The sequence below is a fragment of the Rana temporaria genome, chromosome 2, assembly GCF_905171775.1.
Source record: "Rana temporaria chromosome 2, aRanTem1.1, whole genome shotgun sequence".
In the NCBI taxonomy this organism is placed as follows: domain Eukaryota; kingdom Metazoa; phylum Chordata; class Amphibia; order Anura; family Ranidae; genus Rana; species Rana temporaria.
In genome coordinates this window covers 362,693,362-362,713,875 of record NC_053490.1, presented here as the reverse complement: position 1 = coordinate 362,713,875, position 20,514 = coordinate 362,693,362, and the positions used below count along the sequence as shown (strand labels likewise).

The 20,514-nt window shown below is 44.0% G+C and overlaps 1 protein-coding gene across 3 annotated transcripts in view; it reads left to right on the top strand.

Annotated features, from left to right (window-relative positions):
* The window catches only part of AMPD2 (adenosine monophosphate deaminase 2), a 368,990-nt gene that overhangs the window by 273,950 nt on the left and 74,526 nt on the right, over positions 1-20,514 (top strand). For all 3 annotated transcript variants that reach the window (XM_040337637.1, XM_040337638.1, XM_040337639.1), the window contains exons 11-12: positions 10,207-10,338; positions 18,147-18,310. In XM_040337637.1, coding sequence (XP_040193571.1) covers positions 10,207-10,338; positions 18,147-18,310 — 296 coding nt within the window. The remainder of the gene's footprint in view (positions 1-10,206; positions 10,339-18,146; positions 18,311-20,514) is intronic.

Here is a 20,514-nt window from a genome sequence, read left to right as displayed (position 1 = left end):
CTGAACGCAGGAAGGGCTGTGTGCTCCACACTGCTAAGAACGCCCCGCTGGTGGACGCCAGTACTGCAGCCCAAGGATAACATAGCAGTAACACCAGCAGGGGGAACCTTCCCTGACAATAGCATAGTCATCAGAGGTAGGTTTAGTTCCCAGTGGAGGTGGGCTGTAGAAGATGCGGGGAAACAAAGCCAGCACAGCTGGAGTACTCACGAAACCTGGCAGGGCACCATGGGTTGCAAGGGTCACGTATAACGCTGATGTGGCGACTCGGTCAACAGCTGTTGGCAGGATCTGATTAGATGAGTGGAACCTCGGCATAGAGGATCTCAAAGTGTCCTTAAGGTTCCTCAGGATGGCCTTCAATGGATAAAGAGAGTCATAGCAAAAAAAGAAATTGAAAACTTCAAAAAAGAAAACAAACAGAGAATTCACCGGCCTAAATAGCAGGGCAATGCTAAGTAGCCGTGCGAGGGCGGCGACCATTCGGGTCTGAGCGCGCCCCAAAAAATAAAAAACAGGAACATTTCCGCATGATGCAGCGTATAGCTGCACAGGCATAATTGGGGGAAAGTTCGTGGTTTAGAGAGTAAGCCCCCCATCGGAAATTAGAAGGGCAAAACAAGTGAACCTATGGATCAGACTTAGGCATGCGTTTTAGAGTTCTTAGCAGTAACTTTCTTCCAGTCTTGACTTACCGCCCGTGGATGTCCCCGGTTGCTGTCAGGGGTTTCCGTCTCCGGAAGGATTTGCCATTCTCTCAGCAAGGCTAGACCGTTGTCTAGTGAGGTCACCACGTGGTTTTTGCCTTCCTTTGTAACGGTGATTTTTGTTGGAAACCCCCATTTATAAGGAATCTGGTGGTTCCGCAATGCTTTCGTTATGGTCACCAACCCTCTCCTTTTCGCCAAGGTGTATTGTGATAGGTCAGCATAAAATTGCAAATGCTGGTACTGAGATGGCACTTGATCCTTGTTGCGCATGGTTGTCATCAATTGATCCTTGACATGGAAAAAGTGCATTCTCAGAATAATGTCTCTGGGCACATTGTCAGGGAGGTAGGATGGTTTTGGGAGGCGGTGAATCCTGTCAATAGTAATGTCAATGGCAGTGAGTTCTGGGATTAGCGCCGAGAACAAGGTGGAGGCATATTTTTTGAGTTCCCCTTGTGACACTGATTCAGGCACCCCTCTTATTTTCAGGTTGTTTCTCCTATTACGGTCTTCTAAATCAGCGAGTTTTGCTTTGAGGCCCTCCATCTCGTCCTCCCCCTGCTCCTGAGCATCCACCAGATCATTAATCGTTGTGGCGTATTCACCCATTTTGGTCTCTATATGCTCAACTCTCGTCTCCACCTCTTGTATGTCAGCACGGACGTTTTTCATGCAGGACATCATGTCTGCCTGAATAGTGCTGCGGAGCGAGAGGAGCATGTCTTTTAAAACTGTGTCCATAATGGGCTGATTGGAAGTTGGGAATGTTTCTATCCTGTCAGGGAGTTCCCTCGTGTCATCACCCGAGTCTGCCCCCGCTCCTAGGTCTAGGCCCTGATGCGGTTCTTCCAGCCTGAACCTGGATTTGGCCGGGCTGGCCGACTGTGGGGTATCAGGGCATGAGTGGGTGCTCTCCGGGGACCCGCTGGGTCTGCTCTGCGTGTTGGATGGGTGAGGGACAGAGCGGAACGAGCATGCAGGGGTTGAGGCCATGCGGGCGCCATCTTGCCTACCTCCCTGGTGACTGAACGGAAAGAATTCCGTTAGTTTGTGAGGTTTCCGATCTTCCTTTCTTTTCCTCGTCATTGCTGACAGGTCTCCTCCGGTGCTGGGATCGGTCCACGGGTGTCAGAACGAGCCCGGTCTGATGCTGTGTGCCGCTGGGAGTTCCGATGGTGCGGAGCTTCTCTATCAAGCAGCCATCTCCGACCGCGGCTAGCCACGCCCCCTCAATTTTCCACTAGTGTTGTTTAAATGTTACAAAGAATATAACAGGATATGCAAAAAGGAAATCAAGGATGCAAAAATTCAAAACGAACGACAGATTGCAAAAGATAGTAGGACAAACCCCAAAAAAATATTTAAATATATTAATAGTAAAAAGGTGAAGTCTGAGCATGTAGGCCCCTTACAAAATAATCTAGAGTGGGTGACTGGGGACAAAGAGAAGGCAAATTTATTAAATGTTTTCTTCAGCTCTGTGTATACAATGGAGCATGGGGGAGCTCATGTCCAAAATGGGGGTGGGAGTGACACAGCCTCAAATCCACAATGGCTCAAAAGTGATATGGTCCAGAAATATTTAGACAGAATAAAGGTGGATAAAGCACCTGGACCTGATGGCATCCATCCACGGATCCTAGGTGAGTTGAGCTCTGTCATTTCAAAGCCACTGTATCTAATATTTAGGGACTCATTAAAGACAGGAATAGTACCACTGGATTGGCGCAGGGCCAATGTGGTGCCCATATTTAAAAAGGGAACAAAGTCTTTACCAAGTACCGTATTTATCGGCGTATAACACGCATAGGTGTATAACACGCACCCTAACTTTAAGAGGGAAGTTTCAGGAAAAAAACTTTTCACAGCCCCCTGCGTATAACACGCAGGCACAGTTTATCCGTTATTTTCAGGGTAAAAAAGTGAGTGTTATACGCCAATAAATACAGTAACTATAGACCTGTTAGTTTAACTTCTATAGTTGGGAAGATACTGGAACGTTTAATAAAAGACCACATGGATGAGTTCTTGCTGGGAAAAAAAAACTATTTAAGCAGCAGACAACATGGATTCATGAAAGACAGAAGTTGTCAGACAAACCTGATTTCCTTTTATGAAGAGGTAAGTAAAACCCTGGACAGAGGCGTGGCTGTGGACGTGATATATTTGGATTTTGCAAAAGCATTCGATACAGTTCCGCACACACGGCTCATGTGTAAGGTGAGGTCTACAGGATTGGATATATCAGTTTGTAAATGGATAGAAAACTGGCTGAAAGACAGAATTCAGAGAGTCGTGGTTAATGATTCTTACTCTGAATGGTCCAAGGTTATCAGTGGTGTACCCCAAGGTTCAGTGCTGGGACCCTTACTTTTCAATATATTTATAAATGATATTGGGTCTGAGATCAAAAGTAACATTTCTGTCTTTGCAGATGACACCAAGCTATGCAGTGGAATAACGTCCTTGCAGGATGTCTCCAATTTACAAGCCAACCTCAATGCTCTGTCTAATTGGGCGACTAAGTGGCAGATGAGGTTTAATGTAGATAAATGTAAAGTTATGCACTTGGGGGCTAAGAATATGCATGCATCATACATACTAGGGGGAGTACAACTGGGGGGATCTGTAGTAGAGAAGGATCTGGGGGTTTTAGTTGATCATAAGCTCAATAATGGCATGCAATGCCAAGCTGCGGTTTCCAAAGCGAGCAAAGTCCTTTCTTGTATTAAGAGAGGTATGGACTCCAGAGACAGAGATATCATTTTGCCCCTGTACAAATCATTAGTAAGACCTCATCTGGAATATGCAGTTCAGTTTTGGGCACCAGTTCTCAAAAAGGATATCGGAGAACTGGAGAAAGTGCAGAGAAGGGCAACCAAACTGATAAGAGGAATGGAGGAGCTCAGCTATGAGGAAAGATTAGAAGAACTAAATGTATTCACTCTTGAGAAGAGGAGAATAAGGGGGGATATGATCAACATGTACAAATATATAAGAGGTCCATACAGTGAACTTGGTGTGGAGTTATTCACTTTACGGTCAACACTGAGGACAAGGGGGCACTCTTTACATCTAGAGGAAAAGAGATTTCACCTCCAAATACGGAAAGGTTTTTTCACAGTAAGAGCTGTGAAAATGTGGAACAGACTCCCTCCAGAGGTGGTTCTGGCCAGCTCAGTAGATTGCTTTAAGAAAGGCCTGGATTCTTTCCTAAATGTACAGAATATAACTGAGTACTAAGATTTGTAGGTAAAGTTGATCCAGGGTAAATCCGATTGCCTCTCGGGGGATCAGGAAGGAATTTTTTCCCCTGCTGTAGCAAATTGGATCATGCTCTGCTGGGGTTTTTTGCCTTCCTCTGGATCAACTGTGGGTATGGAGTTGGAAAATGTGGAGAGACCCCCTAAAATGGGCTTTAAAGGCAACAAAAATATATAGTAGTCATAGTAGTCAAAAAGTAGGGTATTTTAATATACAAAAATGAAAATTATACATATATCACACAAAATTGTTTAAAAACAGTACATAGATGGGTGTCATTGAAAAGCAACGTCCATCAAGAAGTACACGGCCCTACGCGTTTCGGATTACCCTTCATCAGGGGCCGAAATGTGTGTAGTCAACAGATATAGGAACCACTTTTCTAAAAAACAGAAAAAATACATATGTTACAAGTGTTACAAAATGGAAAATGGCAATAAATACATCAAAAGGTGCAGATAAAAACACATACCACTCACAGCGCTTAATCGACCCTGCGCACCCCAGAAAAAGGACACCACTGTCAGGACGCAGAAGATTCCTCTAGATGGAAAATAGGAGGAAGGAAGCCGGCGGTGCAGAATCGCATATAGCAAGATCTCAGGCCCTTATAGTCCCAAAGTAACGTATAATAGTATAAAAAACCTGTCCATAAATAAGGGACAGGATAAGTATGAATATAGTTAAATACTAAACCATTTACAAAAAGAAGTATCTAAAATATATATAAATAACTGCATACCTGAGGTTTGCAGAAGTGTGTCAGTATTTTATTTGGCCAAAGGTGTCAGTAGAGAGCTAAGCAAAGCTCCAGCCTGTGAATACAATGGATGGCAAATAGGAACAGGCATTAAATAGAGAAGGAAAGCACAAATGAGAAATAGAGGCAAAAATGAATGGAGGGGTCCAGAGTAAAAGGTTGCTTACATGGAATAGACACTCAGTATAGCCCAAGGACGTGCCGCTAGTACCACTGCCGTCCAGCAGTGTCTGACATTGCTGGGCGGCTGGACGTTTTTATAAGGAAGCAGTAAGGCGGGCATAAATATAGTGGGCGTGGTCCGAAGGATCAGGCAGGACATGATAGGCCAGCTGTGATGAGGGGATGGTGATAGACAGACGCAATTGCGTCATGACAAAGGGGCGTGACCAGGCGGGACGGAAAGACGCTGATAACACAGCGCCGCCCAAGAGGGGCGGAGTCACGACGCATGATACGTCGCAGCATCGAAGGAAAGAAGGGGGCGTGGCCGGGCGGGGCGGAGGGACGCCGATCATAAAATCGGAACCATAACAGCGCCGCCCTAAAGGGCGGAGTCACGACGTGTGATACGTCGTAGTATCGAGGGAAGGCAGAAAGAAACTGGTGACAACCAGACACAGAAATGGAGGCAGAACAAGATGCTGGATGGGAATAGGCTAATGCAAAAGAAGGAGGCAGTACAGAAAGGAGTGTTACAAGAAAAATGTCTGCAGAAAACGTTTTACTAGAAAGTAATTGTGGATTGCAAAAAACGACTAAAAAGAAAAAACTGCTGGGAAAAATACCAAGCACAGAGTATATGATAGAAAAATGAAACTTTGGACAAAACCATTTGAATATACAAACGGCATTGTTCTAGATGCGATAGGCCAAAGACACACAGCAAATAATTAGACATATTTGGTTAGTAGATATGTGGACAAGGGCAAAAAAAGGGGAGAGATCCAGGGACATATAGGAAACTTATGGGGGAATAGATAATAACCCCTGCAATTTCCAAGTCCCTGTTATGGGCGCAGGTATAGACCCTTGGTCAAACGACACCTGAAAGGTGCGGGGGGACCAGGTCTGGGAAAGCCGTCCCATAAAGGGGGACGGCTTACGTGCGCCCAGCTATATATAGCGAGACAAACACCGCTCGGACATCAATTCTGGGCCTGTGGGAAGTCCCTAAAAATGGGAGTGCGCAGGGGATACAGGGACATGATAGTAAATATATAGATCATCAATATGAGCACAAAGATGAAAACAAAAACAAAAAATCAAATTAACAAGAAACATGGAATGCAAAATACAAAATACAAAGAAGCAAAAACACCAAACAATATAGTCTCGTATCAATCTTTCTCACACCCCCCAGATGAAAAGCCCTCCAAAAAGGGTCTAAAGCTAATCTGTTCATTTAGACCCGGAGGGTGGTTGGCCTCTAGCTCCGCAATCCAACGGGTTTCGAGTTGTAACAGAACTTTGTTCCAATCCCCCCCTCTGGGGTTAGGATGGACTCTGTCGAGGATCAAAAATTTGACCCCAAGAAAGTGTCCATCGTGTTCAGTCAAAATATGACGCCCGAGGGGTAGATCAGGATTGGCCGTGCGCATGGCATGCAGATGACGGGATGCCCGTTTGTGAAAGGGTAGTTTGGTCTTGCCCACATAAAACCTCTTGCAATGGCAAGTTAGCAAATACACTACACCAAAGGTTTTGCAATTGGCATAGTGTCTGGGTTTATGGAGCTGGCCATTAGGTAGGACAATTTGCCGATCGGAATTGATATAACGGCAAATAGAGCACCCTCCACAAGTGAAGGTGCCTTTCCTCTTACATGGATCACATCTGAAGGTACCTTTATACTCGCTGGTCACGAGATGGTCCCTAAATGATTGGGCTCGGCGATACGTAATCGACGGTTCCTTTGATACGAACGGTCCCAATTGGGGATCGATCAAAAGCAAATGCCAAAATCGTTTCAAAATGTTTCTAGTTACTTGATCTTGGGTGTGGTATTTGGTAATTATCCTAACAGCCTCGTTGTTGTCAGAGGACTTCTTTTCTTTCTTAGTCAAAAGGAGTGGCCGTAGATGCCCATTGGCACGTTGAAAAGATCTTTTTAAGTTTTTCTTAGAATAACCTCTGAGTAGTAGCCTATCTCTTAATCCTGCCGCCTCTAGAAGAAAATCTTCTTGCGTCGAGCAATTTCGCTTAAGGCGCAGGTATTGGCTATATGGTATTGATTTTATTAATGGAGAAGGGTGGGCACTGGTGGCGTGTAAAATGGTGTTACCCGCTGTGGGTTTTCTGTAAAGCCCCGTTGACATGGTCCCATCAGGGCCCTTAATCAGGGTAACATCAAGAAAGGCGATTCTAGAGCTACTAAAATTCATGGTGAATTTGAGGTTGAAATCATTGCGGTTCATGATAGTCATGAACAGCTCGAGCTCTGGAATGGAACCCTCCCAGATCATAAGAACATCATCTATGTATCGGTACCATCCAGATACAAGATGAATGAATGGGTATGGAGTTGGGTGTATAGGATTTTACTGTGTTTTTTATTTTGTTTTTTTATTTTTTGTGGTTGAACTGGATGGACTTGTGTCTTTTTTCAACCTGACTAACTATGTAACTATGATGAAAAGCCATGCAGGGGGGATCGGTGCTCACAGCTGACCTGTCACACAGATCATCCCCGACTGTCACTGGAGATTGATGTGTGTACAGAAATGACAGGGGGCCGTGAGCGCGCTCTGTTTTTACCAAGAACGCGCTTTGCCTCTCCTGTGCACGCTCTGGCCAAGGGGAGTTTAGAGGTGGGCAGGGAGTCTGCTGACATCATGACTCCGCCCACCAAGCGTCGATAACAGACCCAACCACTGAATCTGCTGTTTTTGGGGGCTTCTAACTGCTAAATGGGACACATTTGACAGGTAAGGATACATGCAGAAGGGATCTATATCCTTATAGTTCAGCACTATGGCAGTATTTTATAATTGATGAGAGTGGGTTTACATCCACTTTAACCACTTTACCACCGGGCTTGTTTTTCAGATTCGGTGTTTACGAGACTAAAACAGTTTTTTTTTGCTAGAAAATTACTTAAAAACCCCCAAACATTATATATATATATATATTTTTTTTTCTAACACCCTAGAGAATAAAATAACAGTCATTGCAATACTTTTTGTCACACCGTATTTGCGCAGCGGTCTTACAAGCACAGTTTTTTCACAAATACCACCAAAAGAAAGCTCTATTTGTGGGGAAAAAAAGGACGCCAATTTTGTTTGGGAGCCACGTCGCACGACCGCGCAATTGTTAGTTAAAGCGACGCAGTGCCGAATCGCAAAAGGTCCTTTACCTGCATTTTGGTCTGGGGCTTAAGTGGATAAACAAGTGATTTACGAGCGCTGCATGCTTTTCATTAATATATACCACCATGTACAGCCGCAACAGTGCTCCATTTTAAGTAAATTTCCCCCTATCTGTTTAAAAAAACAAGGTGAAATGAATTTGAAAACAGTGTTGCATGACCGAGTAAATGTCAGTCAAACTATAATAGCAACATAAAATCGAAAAATGTCCTGGTAAGGAAGGGGTATAACATGATGTTACTGAGATGGATTTTCTTTTACATTTTATTTCTAATTGTTGGACAGTGCTGCAATAAAAATTCACCTGTTAAAGATGTTCCTTTGAGCAAACTTTGTTAGACTTTGTAGTTTATTATCTGCCACCTGTATGACTGCATCTTTATGTATTTTGAAAACATTTTAGATTACTTTAATAAAAAAAAGTACAGTAATCTTTTCTATGCAAAAGAAGTACACACTAAAGATGGCCAAGAAATATCTGTATGTTGCTTTCCTTTGCTGAGAAAACTCCTCCACTTTTAATGCATGCTGTAAAATGGGTTTACTCTCCTGTGTCAATTCTCTTCCCACTTGTTCTACTGTGCCCAGGGCAGCTTCCCCTCCTCTCCACCCCTTGTTCCAGCCCTGGGTGGGTGGGACAAGTTAAATGTAGTTATAAAGTTGTGCCCTTATTCTCCGATGGGGCCAAAAATGGGTATTTGAATATTGTGCAAGGTTTAAAAGTATCCAAGGGGTGGGCTTATGATGCAGGTAGGTGGACTATAGGCTTGGTAAATTTGAGATGATTAAATGAAATAATATACAGTTGTGGCCAAAAGTTTTGAGAATGACACAAATATTAGTTTTCCCAAAGTTTGCTGCTTTTAGATCTTTGTTTCAGTTGTTTCTGTGATGTAGTGACATATAATTACACGCACTTCATACGTTTCAAAGGCTTTTATCGACAATTACATGACATTTATGCAGAGTCAGTATTTGCAGTGTTGGCCCTTCTTTTTCAGGACCTCTGCAATTCGACTGGGCATGCTCTCAATCAACTTCTGGGCCAATTCCTGACTGATAGCAACCCATTCTTTCATAATCACTTCTTGGAGTTTGTCAGAATTAGTGGGATTTTGTTTGGCCACTCACCTCTTGAGGATTGACCACATGGCACGGTGCTCCATCGTGCTGGAAAATGCATTGTTCTTCACCAAACTGTTGTTGGATTGTTGGAAGAAGTTGCTGTTGGAGGGTGTTTTGGTACCATTCTTTATTCATGGCTGTGTTTTTGGGCAAAATTGTGAGTGAGCCCACTCCCTTGGATGAGAAGCAACCCCACACATGAATGGTCTCAGGATGCTTTACTGTTGGCATGACACAGGACTGATGGTAGCGCTCACCTTTTCTTCTCCGGACAAGCCTTTTTCCTGATGCCCCAAACAATCGGAAAGAGGCTTCATCGGAGAATATGACTTTGCCCCAGTCCTCAGCAGTCCATTCACCATATTTTCTGCAGAAGATCAATCTGTCCCTGATGTTTTTTTTGGAGAGAAGTGGCTTCTTTGCTGCCCTTCTTGACACCAGGCCATCTTCCAACAGTCTTCACCTCACTGTGCGTGCAGATGCGCTCACACCTGCCTGCTGACATTCCTGAGCAAGCTCTACACTGGTGGCAATACGATCCCGCAGCTGAATCCTCTTTAGGTGACGGTCCTGGCGCTTGCTGGACTTTCTTGGGCACCCTGAAGCCTTCTTCACAAATGCAGTGGAATTTTTTTTATGGGATTAAGTTAATTTTCATGGCAAAGAGGAACTTTGCAATTAATTGCAATTCGTCTGATCACTCTTCATAACATTCTGGAGTATATGCAATTTCCCATCTCAAAAACTGAGGCAGCAGACTTTGTGAAAATTTGTATTTGTGTCATTCTCAAAACTTTTGGCCATGGCTGTACAAAAAAATTCTTCCTCCTTCAATTCATTGTATTGTGTAAATAAGTAGAACTATCTATATAAGAAAATTGATCCATTTGGTTGTCTTATAATAAAAATATATTGTAATTTTAATAACATCTATATATTTGTTTGATCTGAAATGTATTTTATTTCTTTACCATAGGACAGAAATACTTTCCATCGCTTTGACAAGTTCAATGCCAAATATAACCCAGTAGGTGAATCTGTTCTTAGGGAAATCTTCATCAAGACAGATAACAAGGTGTCTGGAAAATACTTTGCTCATATAATCAAGGTAAGGATTCATAAGATTCTCAGTGCACGGGGAGTAAGCAGAGGGATTTGTATTTCTTTTTCATTCATTAGGGACACAGGATTCAAAGACATTTGGGTTGTATAGGAGGACACTGGCAAATAAAAAAAAACAGTACTAGACTGTACAGGGTATGACCAATTTTCTGCCCCCATCCTAAAAACTGCAGGAGTTGGGCTGCCAGAAAATACAGTCTCGCGTGAGACACTGCCAGGCCCCCTGCATCCCTAGGCCACTGTAACGATTATAGCTTAATCCTGGGGTTTTGGCTTCTCCATAAGAGTACATAGAACAAGGAATCAATTTTTTTAAACCACCTAAGGGGTATCCACGTGGAAGAATTGTGTAAAACTAAGTAATTGAGGAGCCCAAATCATTTTTATTAGATTTTCTTGTCATGCCACCGATAGGGGCAATTTGGTCCATACCTGGCTCTTAATCTTGTTAAGGATAGGAGTCAAATTATGGTGTAAGTAACCCTCCACTTTAGGGTGTATCCAAATTCCTAAATATTTAAAGAATGTCGCTATCATAATTTGTTGGGCAATCTGCGGCAGAAAGATGGAGGGTTCAGCCAGTGGGAATAAAATGGGTTTATCCCAATTCATAGCGAATCCTGAAACGGATCTGAAGGTGCCTATCAGGGTCATAGTAGAGGTCAATGAACGATTTGTGTCCCCTAGGAACAACAAAGCATCATCCACATATAATGGATGGTTTTCTTCCCTATCTTCCCTCCTAAACCCTTTGATAGTATTGGTTTGCCTAATTGCTATTGCCAATGGTCCTATAGCTAACGGGAATAGCAATGGGGATAAGGGGAACCCCTGCCTAGTGCCTCTGAAAAGGGGAAGAAACTCAGAGACTGAACCATTAATTTGCATACAAGCTCGCAGAGCCAAATATATGTGTGATCCGCCGTGTGAATCTGTTGCCAAGGCCAAATAATTCAGGTACTTCCATTTGACGCTGTCGAAGGCAGCATCGAGAGACAAAATAGCCCTACCACCCATGTTATCTGGAGGCAGTTGTAGATTAGGTCCTCTCAGATTTACTGCCGTGGATCTAGTTGGGATGAACCCTGATTGGTCAGGATGTATTAACTGCTGCATGACATTGCCTAATCTAGTAGCCAGGACTCTAGCTAAAAGCTTAACGTCCGAGTTCAATAATGAAATTGGACAATAAGACTCCGGGAGCAAATGTTCCTTACCAGGTTTGGGCAATACTATTATGCAGGTATCGTTCATAGTGTCTGGAAGCTTAAAAGGAGGAGAACTCCTGGTTTAGGGTCTTCAACAATTTTGATAGTAAAATATCCCCATAGGTCTTGTATATCTCCGGTGGCAGTCCGTCAATTCCCAGAGCTTTGCCATTTGGGGATGTTACTTAAAATTCCTTAAGTCTGGACAGCCGATAATCCACCTTGCTCTGATACAATTCTTTGTAAAATGAACAAAAGGAATGCAATATATCATCTTCATCATGGGAAACCCCTCCCAAAGGTGTGAGGATAGAAGAGACAAAGTTAGTATGCACCTGGGAGTTAGTGAAAACCGCTAGCATATGACCAGTTCTTTCCCCCTCTTCAAAATATTTACACCTGGTAAAGAGGTGCATGATCGGCCTTATCCAAAGCTGTTCTTTTATACAGTAATTGCACAGATTTTTTAAGTAGAGCGATTGGAATGAGTGGGATTCTGGATATATTGAGATTCTTTGCACCTCTGCTGCTAGAAGGGCCTCCCATTCCACACTGGATTTTTCTAAGCACTAATAGCTTGTATCAGTAATCCTCTTTAAAAGGCCTTTATAGAGTCCCACACCACCTGTGGAGTAGGCATGAGTTCGACTCGAACATCGGGTGTTCGCCTGTTCGCCGAATAGCAAAAATTTGGGATGTTCGCGGCAAATTCGAAAAGCCACGGAACACCCTTTAAAAGTCTATGGGAGAAATCAAAAGTTATTGTCATAAAAAGTGTTTTGGGACCTGGGTCCTGCCCCAGGGGACATGTATCAGTACAAAAAAAAGTTTTAAAAACTGCTGTTTTTTCAGGCGCAGTGATTTTAATAATGCTTAAAGTGAAACAATAACAATGAAATATTCCTTTAAATTTGGTACCTGGGGGGTGTCTATAGTATGCCTATAAAGTAGCGCATGTTTCCCATGTTTAGAACAGTCCCTACACAAAATGACATTTCTAAAGGAAAAAAAGTCATTTAAAACTACTCGCGTCTATAATGAATTGTCGGGTCCCGGCAATACAGAAAAAAGTAATTGAAAAAAAAACGGCATGGGTTCCCCCCTAGTCCATTACCAGGCCCTTTGGGTCTGGTATGGATATTAAGGGGAACCCTGCGCCAAAATAAAACAATTGGCGTGAGGTTCCCCCCAAAAATCCATACCAGACCCTTATCCAAGCACACAACCTGGAAGGCCGCAGGAAACCCGCGTTGCATCAGAGAGGGGCGGGGTCATCCGTACATGTCACTTTGTAACCCCAGCGTTTCCACGTTGCGTCAGAGGGGGGCGGGGTCACCCGCGTACATGATGCTATAGAAGAGCTGTCACTGTGGGAGAGTGTCATTCCGCGGGTGCCTTCCATGGAGGCAGGATCGAGTCTGTGTTTTTTTATTCTCCGTATCGCTCGAGAATGGAATTTTTTTTATTCTTAATAAAGGACTTGTCCCAAACTGTCTGCTGTGGTTTTGAACATTTTTGACACTTTTTTGGTGAAATGGTCAATTCACATAGGGGGGGCTGGGATCTGGGGGTCCCCTTTGTTAAAGGGGGCTTCCAGATTCTGATAAGCCCCCTGCCCGCAGACCCCCACAACCACCGGGCAAGGGTTGTGGGGATGAGGCCCTTGTCCCCATCAACATGGGGACATCCTCCCCATGTTAAGGGCATGTGGCCTGGTACGGTTCAGGGGGAGCGCTCTCTCATCCCCCCCTCTTTTCCTGCGGCCTGCCAGGTTGCTTGCTTGGATAAGGGTCTGGTATGGATTTTTGGGTGGAACCCTACACCATTTTCTTTTTAATTTTGGCACGGGGTTCCCCTTAAAATCCATACCAGACCTGGTATGGATTTTGAGGGGGAACCCTACAAATTTTTTTAAAAATTGGCTCAGGATTCAGGACAAGCTGGAGATTTTCCATAAGGTTTGGGACCCATGTCTGGCTTACTTAGCTAACGATCTAAGATCGCTGGAGATGTGAGCTATGGTTATGGATCCATTTAATTGATTTCTAGGGGCTGGTCGGTTGCTCTCCTATCTGTTCCCTCTCTTTTCTTCTTTTCCTTTCTATATACGATACTGCTTATTTCTTTACACCTCCATCTTTCCTACGGAAGCCTTTCAACGCGGGTCCTCCCGCTCGGATAGTAATAGTGGCAGCAGAATGGATTTGGGGTTTCCAGATCCAGGTCTCTTGACCGGCAGGTCTCGGGCCTACTAAGGTTTGGTCATCGATTAATTGGGGAGAACTACTCTCAGTGTTTTACCCTGGAGTATTTTATTATGCTTTTTGTTACGATGATGATGCCAAACAATATATGGTGTTATGTATTGGGATGGAGACCTTCGGTGTTTGTTAACACTTTTAGAATTTGTGGCGATGCCTCTGTGTTGTTGTAATATTCTTTTTCTTTCAATAAAAACTATTGGAAACAGAAAAATTGGCTCAGGGTTCCCCTTAACCACTTAAGGACCGGACCAATATGCTGCTACATGACCCAAGGGGTTTTTACAATTCGGCACTGCGTCGCTTTAACAGACAATTGCGCGGTTGTGCGACGTGGCTTCCAAACAAAATTGGCATCCTTTTTTCCCCACACATAGAGCTTTCTTTTGGTGGTATTTGATCACCTCTGCGGTTTTTATTTTTTGCGCTATAAACAGAAATAGAGCGACAATTTTGAAAAAAATGCAATATTTTTTACTTTTTGCTATAATAAATATCCCCCAAAAACATATATAAACATTTTTTTTTCTCAGTTTAGGCCGATACGTATTCTTCTACCTATTTTTGGTAAAAAAAATCGCAATAAGCGTTTATCGATTGGTTTGCGCAAAATTTATAACGTTTACAAAATAGGGGATAGTTTTATTGCATTTTTATTAATTATTATTTTTTTACTACTAATGGCGTCGATCAGCGATTTTTTTCGTGACTGTGACATTATGGCGGACACTTCGGACAATTTTGACACATTTTTGGGACCATTGTAATTTTCACAGCAAAAAATGCATTTAAATTGCATTGTTTATTGTGAAAATGACAGTTGCAGTTTGGGAGTTAACCACAGGGGGCGCTGTAGGATTTAGTGTTCACCTAGTGTGTGTTTACAACTGTAGGGGGGTGTGGCTGTAGGACTGACGTCATCGATCGAGTCTCCCTATAAAAGGGATGACTCGTTCGATGCAGCGCCATAGTGAAGTACGGGGAAGCTGTGTTTACATACGGCTCTCCCCGTTCTTCAGCTCCGGGGAGCGATCGCGATGGAGCGGCTATAAACGAATAGCCGCGCCGTCGTCCCGGATCGCTCTCCGAGGGAATCCGACCGCCGCATGTAGCGGGGGGGGGGGGGGGTCCCGATCGGACCCCTGACCCACGTCTAGGCAGGCACGTACAGGTACGTTGATGTGCCTGTCCGTGCCATTCTGCCGACGTATATCTACATGCGGCAGTCGGGAAGTGGTTAATATCCATACCAGACCTGAAGGGCCTGGTATGGAATTTGGGGGGACCCCACACATTTTTTTTTTATTTTGGTTTTGGTACCCCTTAATATTCATACCAGACCCAAAGGGCCTGGTAATGGACTGGGGGGGGGGGGGACCCATGCTGTTTTTTTTAATGACTTGTATCTGTATTGCCGGGACCCCACATTTCATTATAGCCGCGAGTAGTTTTAAATGACTTTTTTCCTTTAGAAATGTCATTTTCTGCAGGGACTGTTCTAAACACGGGAAACGTGCGCTACTTTACAGGAATACTATAGACACCCCCAGGTACGAAATTTAAAGGAATATTTCACTTTCATTATTTCACTCTAAGCATTAATAAAATCACTGCTCCCGAAAAAACGACCGTTGGGCAGGACCCAAGTCCACAAACAATTTTTATGACAATAACTTGCATATTAACCTTTAAAATTAGCACTTTTGATTTTTAATGTTCGTGTCCCATAGACTTTAACAGTGTTCGAACACATTTTTTGCCTGTTCGCATGTTCTGCTGCGAACCGGACTGGGGGGTGTTCGGCTCATCCCTACTCGCCACACACTCTGTCAGTGTGAGTGTCACTGTAGAATGACCAGGTGAGTCACTGTAGAATGAATAGTACTGGCAATTATTCAACAGCTGGGCACAGAGCTCTGAGAAGGAAGGACTGAGTCCAGCCCTGACAGGGTGATGATGGACAATCTAATGGATCTCACTTGTTCCCTAGATGTGGACAATTCTCTTTGTGAATGCAATTGTTTTTCTTCATTTGTTTGGACACCTGTGGACGAAGTGACCTGACTGAGCACAATAGAATCAAATATTCAGTTTACATCTATGTCTCTTTTCAGTAAAGCTAAGGGTGCATTCACACCACGATTTTGTCATCCGTTTTTTACTCACGATTTTAGCTTTAAAATCGTACAAATCTGTATGGCAAAACGGATCCATTCACTGCCATTCATTAATTTAGGTCCCCAAGTGCATCCGATTTGATCCGCATACGATTTAATACGATTTAAAATCGTATCAAAAAACGTGTCTGCCCACGATTTTTGGTCCTGATTTGAAATCGTATTACAATCGTGTCCGTTTTTTTTTTTATATTGTGGTCAATGTAAATCGTACTAAATCGGATGACTGTGCGATAAATCGTACCCGATTTTTTATTACTAGGGTTGAGCGAACCCGAACGGAGGTCCCCGCAAATTCAATAACCAGACCCTTTAGGTCTGGTATGGATATTCAGGGGAACCCCGCCGTCAATTTAAAACAAAAATGACGTGTGGTTCCCGGTAAATATCCATAACCAGACCCTTCAGGTCTGGTATGGATATTCAGGGGAACCCCGCCGTCAATTTAAAACAAAAATGACGTGCGGTTCCCCCTAAATATCCATAACCAGACCCTTCAGGTCTGGTATGGATATTCAGGGGAACCCCGCCGTCAATTTAAAACAAAAATGACGTGCGGTTCCCCCTAAATATCCATAACCAGACCCGTTATCTGAGCACGTTAACCTGGCCGGCCGCAGAAAAGAGGGGGGGACAGAGTGCGGCCCCCCCTCTCTCCTGAACCGCACCAGGCCACATGCCCTCAACATGGGGAGGATGTCCCCATGTTGATGGGGACAAGGGTCTCATCCCCACAACCCTTGCCCGGTGGTTGTGGGGGTATGCGGGCGGGAGGTTTATCAGAATCTGGAAGACCCCTTTAACAAAGGGGACCCCCAGATCCTGACCCCCCCCCCCTGTGTGAAATGGTAATGGGGTACACTGTACCTCTACCATTTCACGAAGGAAGTAAAAAGTATTGTAAAAAAAACACACTGACACAAAAGAATAAAGTCCTTTATTTAAAAAAAAAAAAAAAAAAAATCCAGCGCTGAAAAATCCACTCGTTCCCGGCTTCCTGCGTTGTCCTGATCCTGCGACGGGTGCGGGTGATCTCCCGCGATGAGAAGATCCAGCGTCGGGTGATCTCCGCTCCGGCGATGTGAAGATCCATCCATCCGGCGCAGCAGCATCCCGGACCTCCTCTCACCGCTGGGCACAGCCCAGCGAATGAGCGGCTGAAGCTGTGACATTTCTTATATAGAGGAGGCAGAGCCACCCGTCACGTGACCCTGCCCCCTCTGATGTACCTCTGCTACATCACTGGGGAAGACCAAGAAGAGGAAAGGTCTCCTTTACGCTACGCCGACGCAGCGCAGAGAGGCAAGCATTCAATTCACAAAGCACTTCCTCCCAAAATTGCGCTGGGTTTCCTAGTTTCCTAGGCGTAAGCTGGCGTAGGTGGAAGTGGGCGTGAGCCATGCAAATGAGGCGTGACCCCATGCAAATGATGGGCCGAGCGCTAGACAGATACGTATAATGAACGGCGCATGCGCCGTCCCGTGGACGCATCCCAGTGCGCATGCTCACAATCACGTCGAAACAACTGCCTAAGATACGCCGGATCACTGCCTACGGCGTGAACGTAACCTACGCCTAGTCATATTCACGTCCAACGTAAACTACGTAAAATATGCGGGCTTGTGTTCCCTGGTGCAGCCCTTTGCATGGATGCTGCTGAGTTACACCTCCTTTATGGGGCATAACTTTACGCCGTACGTTCAACTTACGCGCACCAGTCGTAGCCTGCATCGGGCGCAAGTACGATCGTGAATCGGCATATCTCCCTCATTTGCATATTTGAATAGAAAATCAATGGGAGCGCCACATGCGTCCAGCGTAAATATGCGCCCACTCTACGCCGGCGTAGGCAAGTTACGTCAGTGGAATGAAGTCTGTTTTTAGGCTTATCTTAGTTTTGTGGGCACGGCGCACAGATACGACGGCGCATATTTGCACTTACACGGCGTATCTCGAGATACGTCGGCGCAAGTGCTTTGTGAATCCGGGCCATAAAGTTTTTTTTTTTTTTTAAATAGAAGTGCATCAATGAAAATTTATCATAAGAATGCTTTATTTGATTTTCATTGAGGCCTGTCATAATTCAAATCTTGTTTAATTTGGGTAGGTTTTTAGGATATGTTCTAATATATTTTAGCTCTTTTACAGGAAGTGATGTCTGACTTGGAGGAGAGCAAATATCAGAATGCAGAACTGCGCCTATCAATATATGGTCGGTCCCGCAAAGAATGGGACAGTTTAGCTTACTGGGCTGTCAGTCATAAAGTGCACTCAAACAACGTTCGATGGCTTGTGCAAGTCCCACGACTTTTGTGAGTAATTCATATGCAATGTAATCAGATTTTCTGTATTTATTCTTTATTCATTTCATATACCCTGTCTTGCAACCTGGTGCTCCATGCTAAAGTAAGTTTTATAAAAGTGATCCCAAAGTAAAACATGATCATTTTATAAATCTCTATAGAGTTTGCATGGTCTCCCCGTGTTTGTGTGTATCTTACAAAATAGTATGTAGTCTCAATTTAATATTCTACCATTTCTAGTCGTTCATGCCAGGAAAAAATAATAATTGTGAGCAGCAGTTGCAGTTAGTGAGTAAAATAAGTATTTGATCCCCCAGCAAAACATTACTTAGTACTTGGTGGAGAAACGTTTGTTGGCAAGCACAGAGGTAAGACGTTTCTTGTAGTTGGTTACCAAGTTTGCACACATTTTAGGAGGGATTTTGGTTGACTATTTTTTACAGATCTCTAAATCCTTAAAGCTCAGCCCACCCAAAAATGGAACTTCTGCTTTTCAGAATCCTCCCCCCCCCCCCCCCCCTCCAGTGTCACATTTGGCATCTTTCAGTGGGCAGGGGAGAAGATACCTGTCTAATACACGTATTTTGCTCCCACATCGGAGCCTGGACAGGTAAGTGTCCATGTTTTAAAAGTCAGCAGCTGCAGTATTTGTAGCTGCTGACTTTAAAAAAAAACTGTCGGAACTCCACTTTAAGGTTTCTTGGCTGTTGCTTGGCAACTCAAAGTTTCAGCTCCCTCCATAAATTGTCTATAGGACTAAGGTCTGGAGACTGGCTAGGCCTCTCCATGACCTTAATATGCTTCTTCTTGAACCACTCCTTTGTTGCCTTGGTGGTATATTTTGTGTCCTTATCATGCTAGAAAACCCATCCACGACCCATTGCCAGTGTTCTGACTGAGAGAAGAAGGTTCTCATCCAAGATTTTACAATACATGGCCCTGTCCGTTCAACAGAGAAACCGCCCCAAAGCATAATGTTTCCACCTCCGTGCTTGACTGTAAGGATGGTTTACTTAGGGTCAGAGGGCCAGATTCTCAGAAGAGTTACGACGGTGTATCTCAGGAAACACCGTCGTATCTCTGTTTCTGAGGCCGGGTATCTATGCGAGTGATTCCTAGAATCATTTTCGCATAGATACGGCCAAGATCCGACAGGTGTAAGTCACTTACACCGTCGGATCTTAGATGTAATGCGACGCCGGCCGCTAGGTGGCGTTTACGTTCAGGTCTCATTTGACTATGCAAATGAGCCTGATACGCCGTTTCCCGAACGAATTTGCATCGCGTAGTCGTCGCTTACGTCGTTTCCGTAAGCGTAAGGTTACCCCTGCTATATGAGGGGTAACCTTACGCCAGTCCGCCGTATGCCATGTTAAGTATCAATGACGCTTACGTCGGCATCATTGACGTTTTCCGTCGTGAACTGGAGCATGCGCACTGGGCTATTTTTCAGCCCGGCGCATGCGCAGTTCAATCGGCACGGGGGCGCGCTTAATTTGAATACAAGCCGCCCCCTTTGAATTACGCGGCCATACGCCAGGCTTTTTACACTACGCTGCCGCAAATTACGGAGCAAGTGCTTGGAGAATATGGCACTTGCTCCAGTAAGTTGCGGTGGCGTAGTGTAAATGGCTTACACTACGCCAACGCCGTTTCGACGAGAATCTGGCCCAGAGTCAGCATTTTTCCTTCAAACAGGACAAGTTGAGTTAAAGCCAAAAACCCAAATGTTCTCTTTCTCACCAAGCTTCTTGCTGATGGTCTTTAGCCCATTCCAGCCTTGTGCAGGTCTACCATTTTGTCCCTGATGTCCTTTGACAGTTTTCTTATTGTTAGGAGCACCTTCTTAAATTGACAGGACTAATTTGAGTACAACATGAGCACATACTGTAGCCAGTCTGTGGAAGCCAGAATTATTGTTGGTTAACAGTTAAAACTATTTACCCAGATTTACTGTATGTTTCATGGCTGATCAGTGAATGTTATATAGACACTTGATGTACATGATGTATTAAAATATGGGGTTATTTTCTAAAGAAATAGAATACTTTGCAAAGTGAATTTTAAATGAGCTCAGTGACTAAGATGAATCCTTGCCAACTTCAATCATCCATCTATGTGCAAACAAAAAAATCATGAATTTTCTTGCATATGATTGGGTATTCTTTGCAACGTGAATTTTCACCTAGCTTTTTCTCATTCACAAAGGTAGG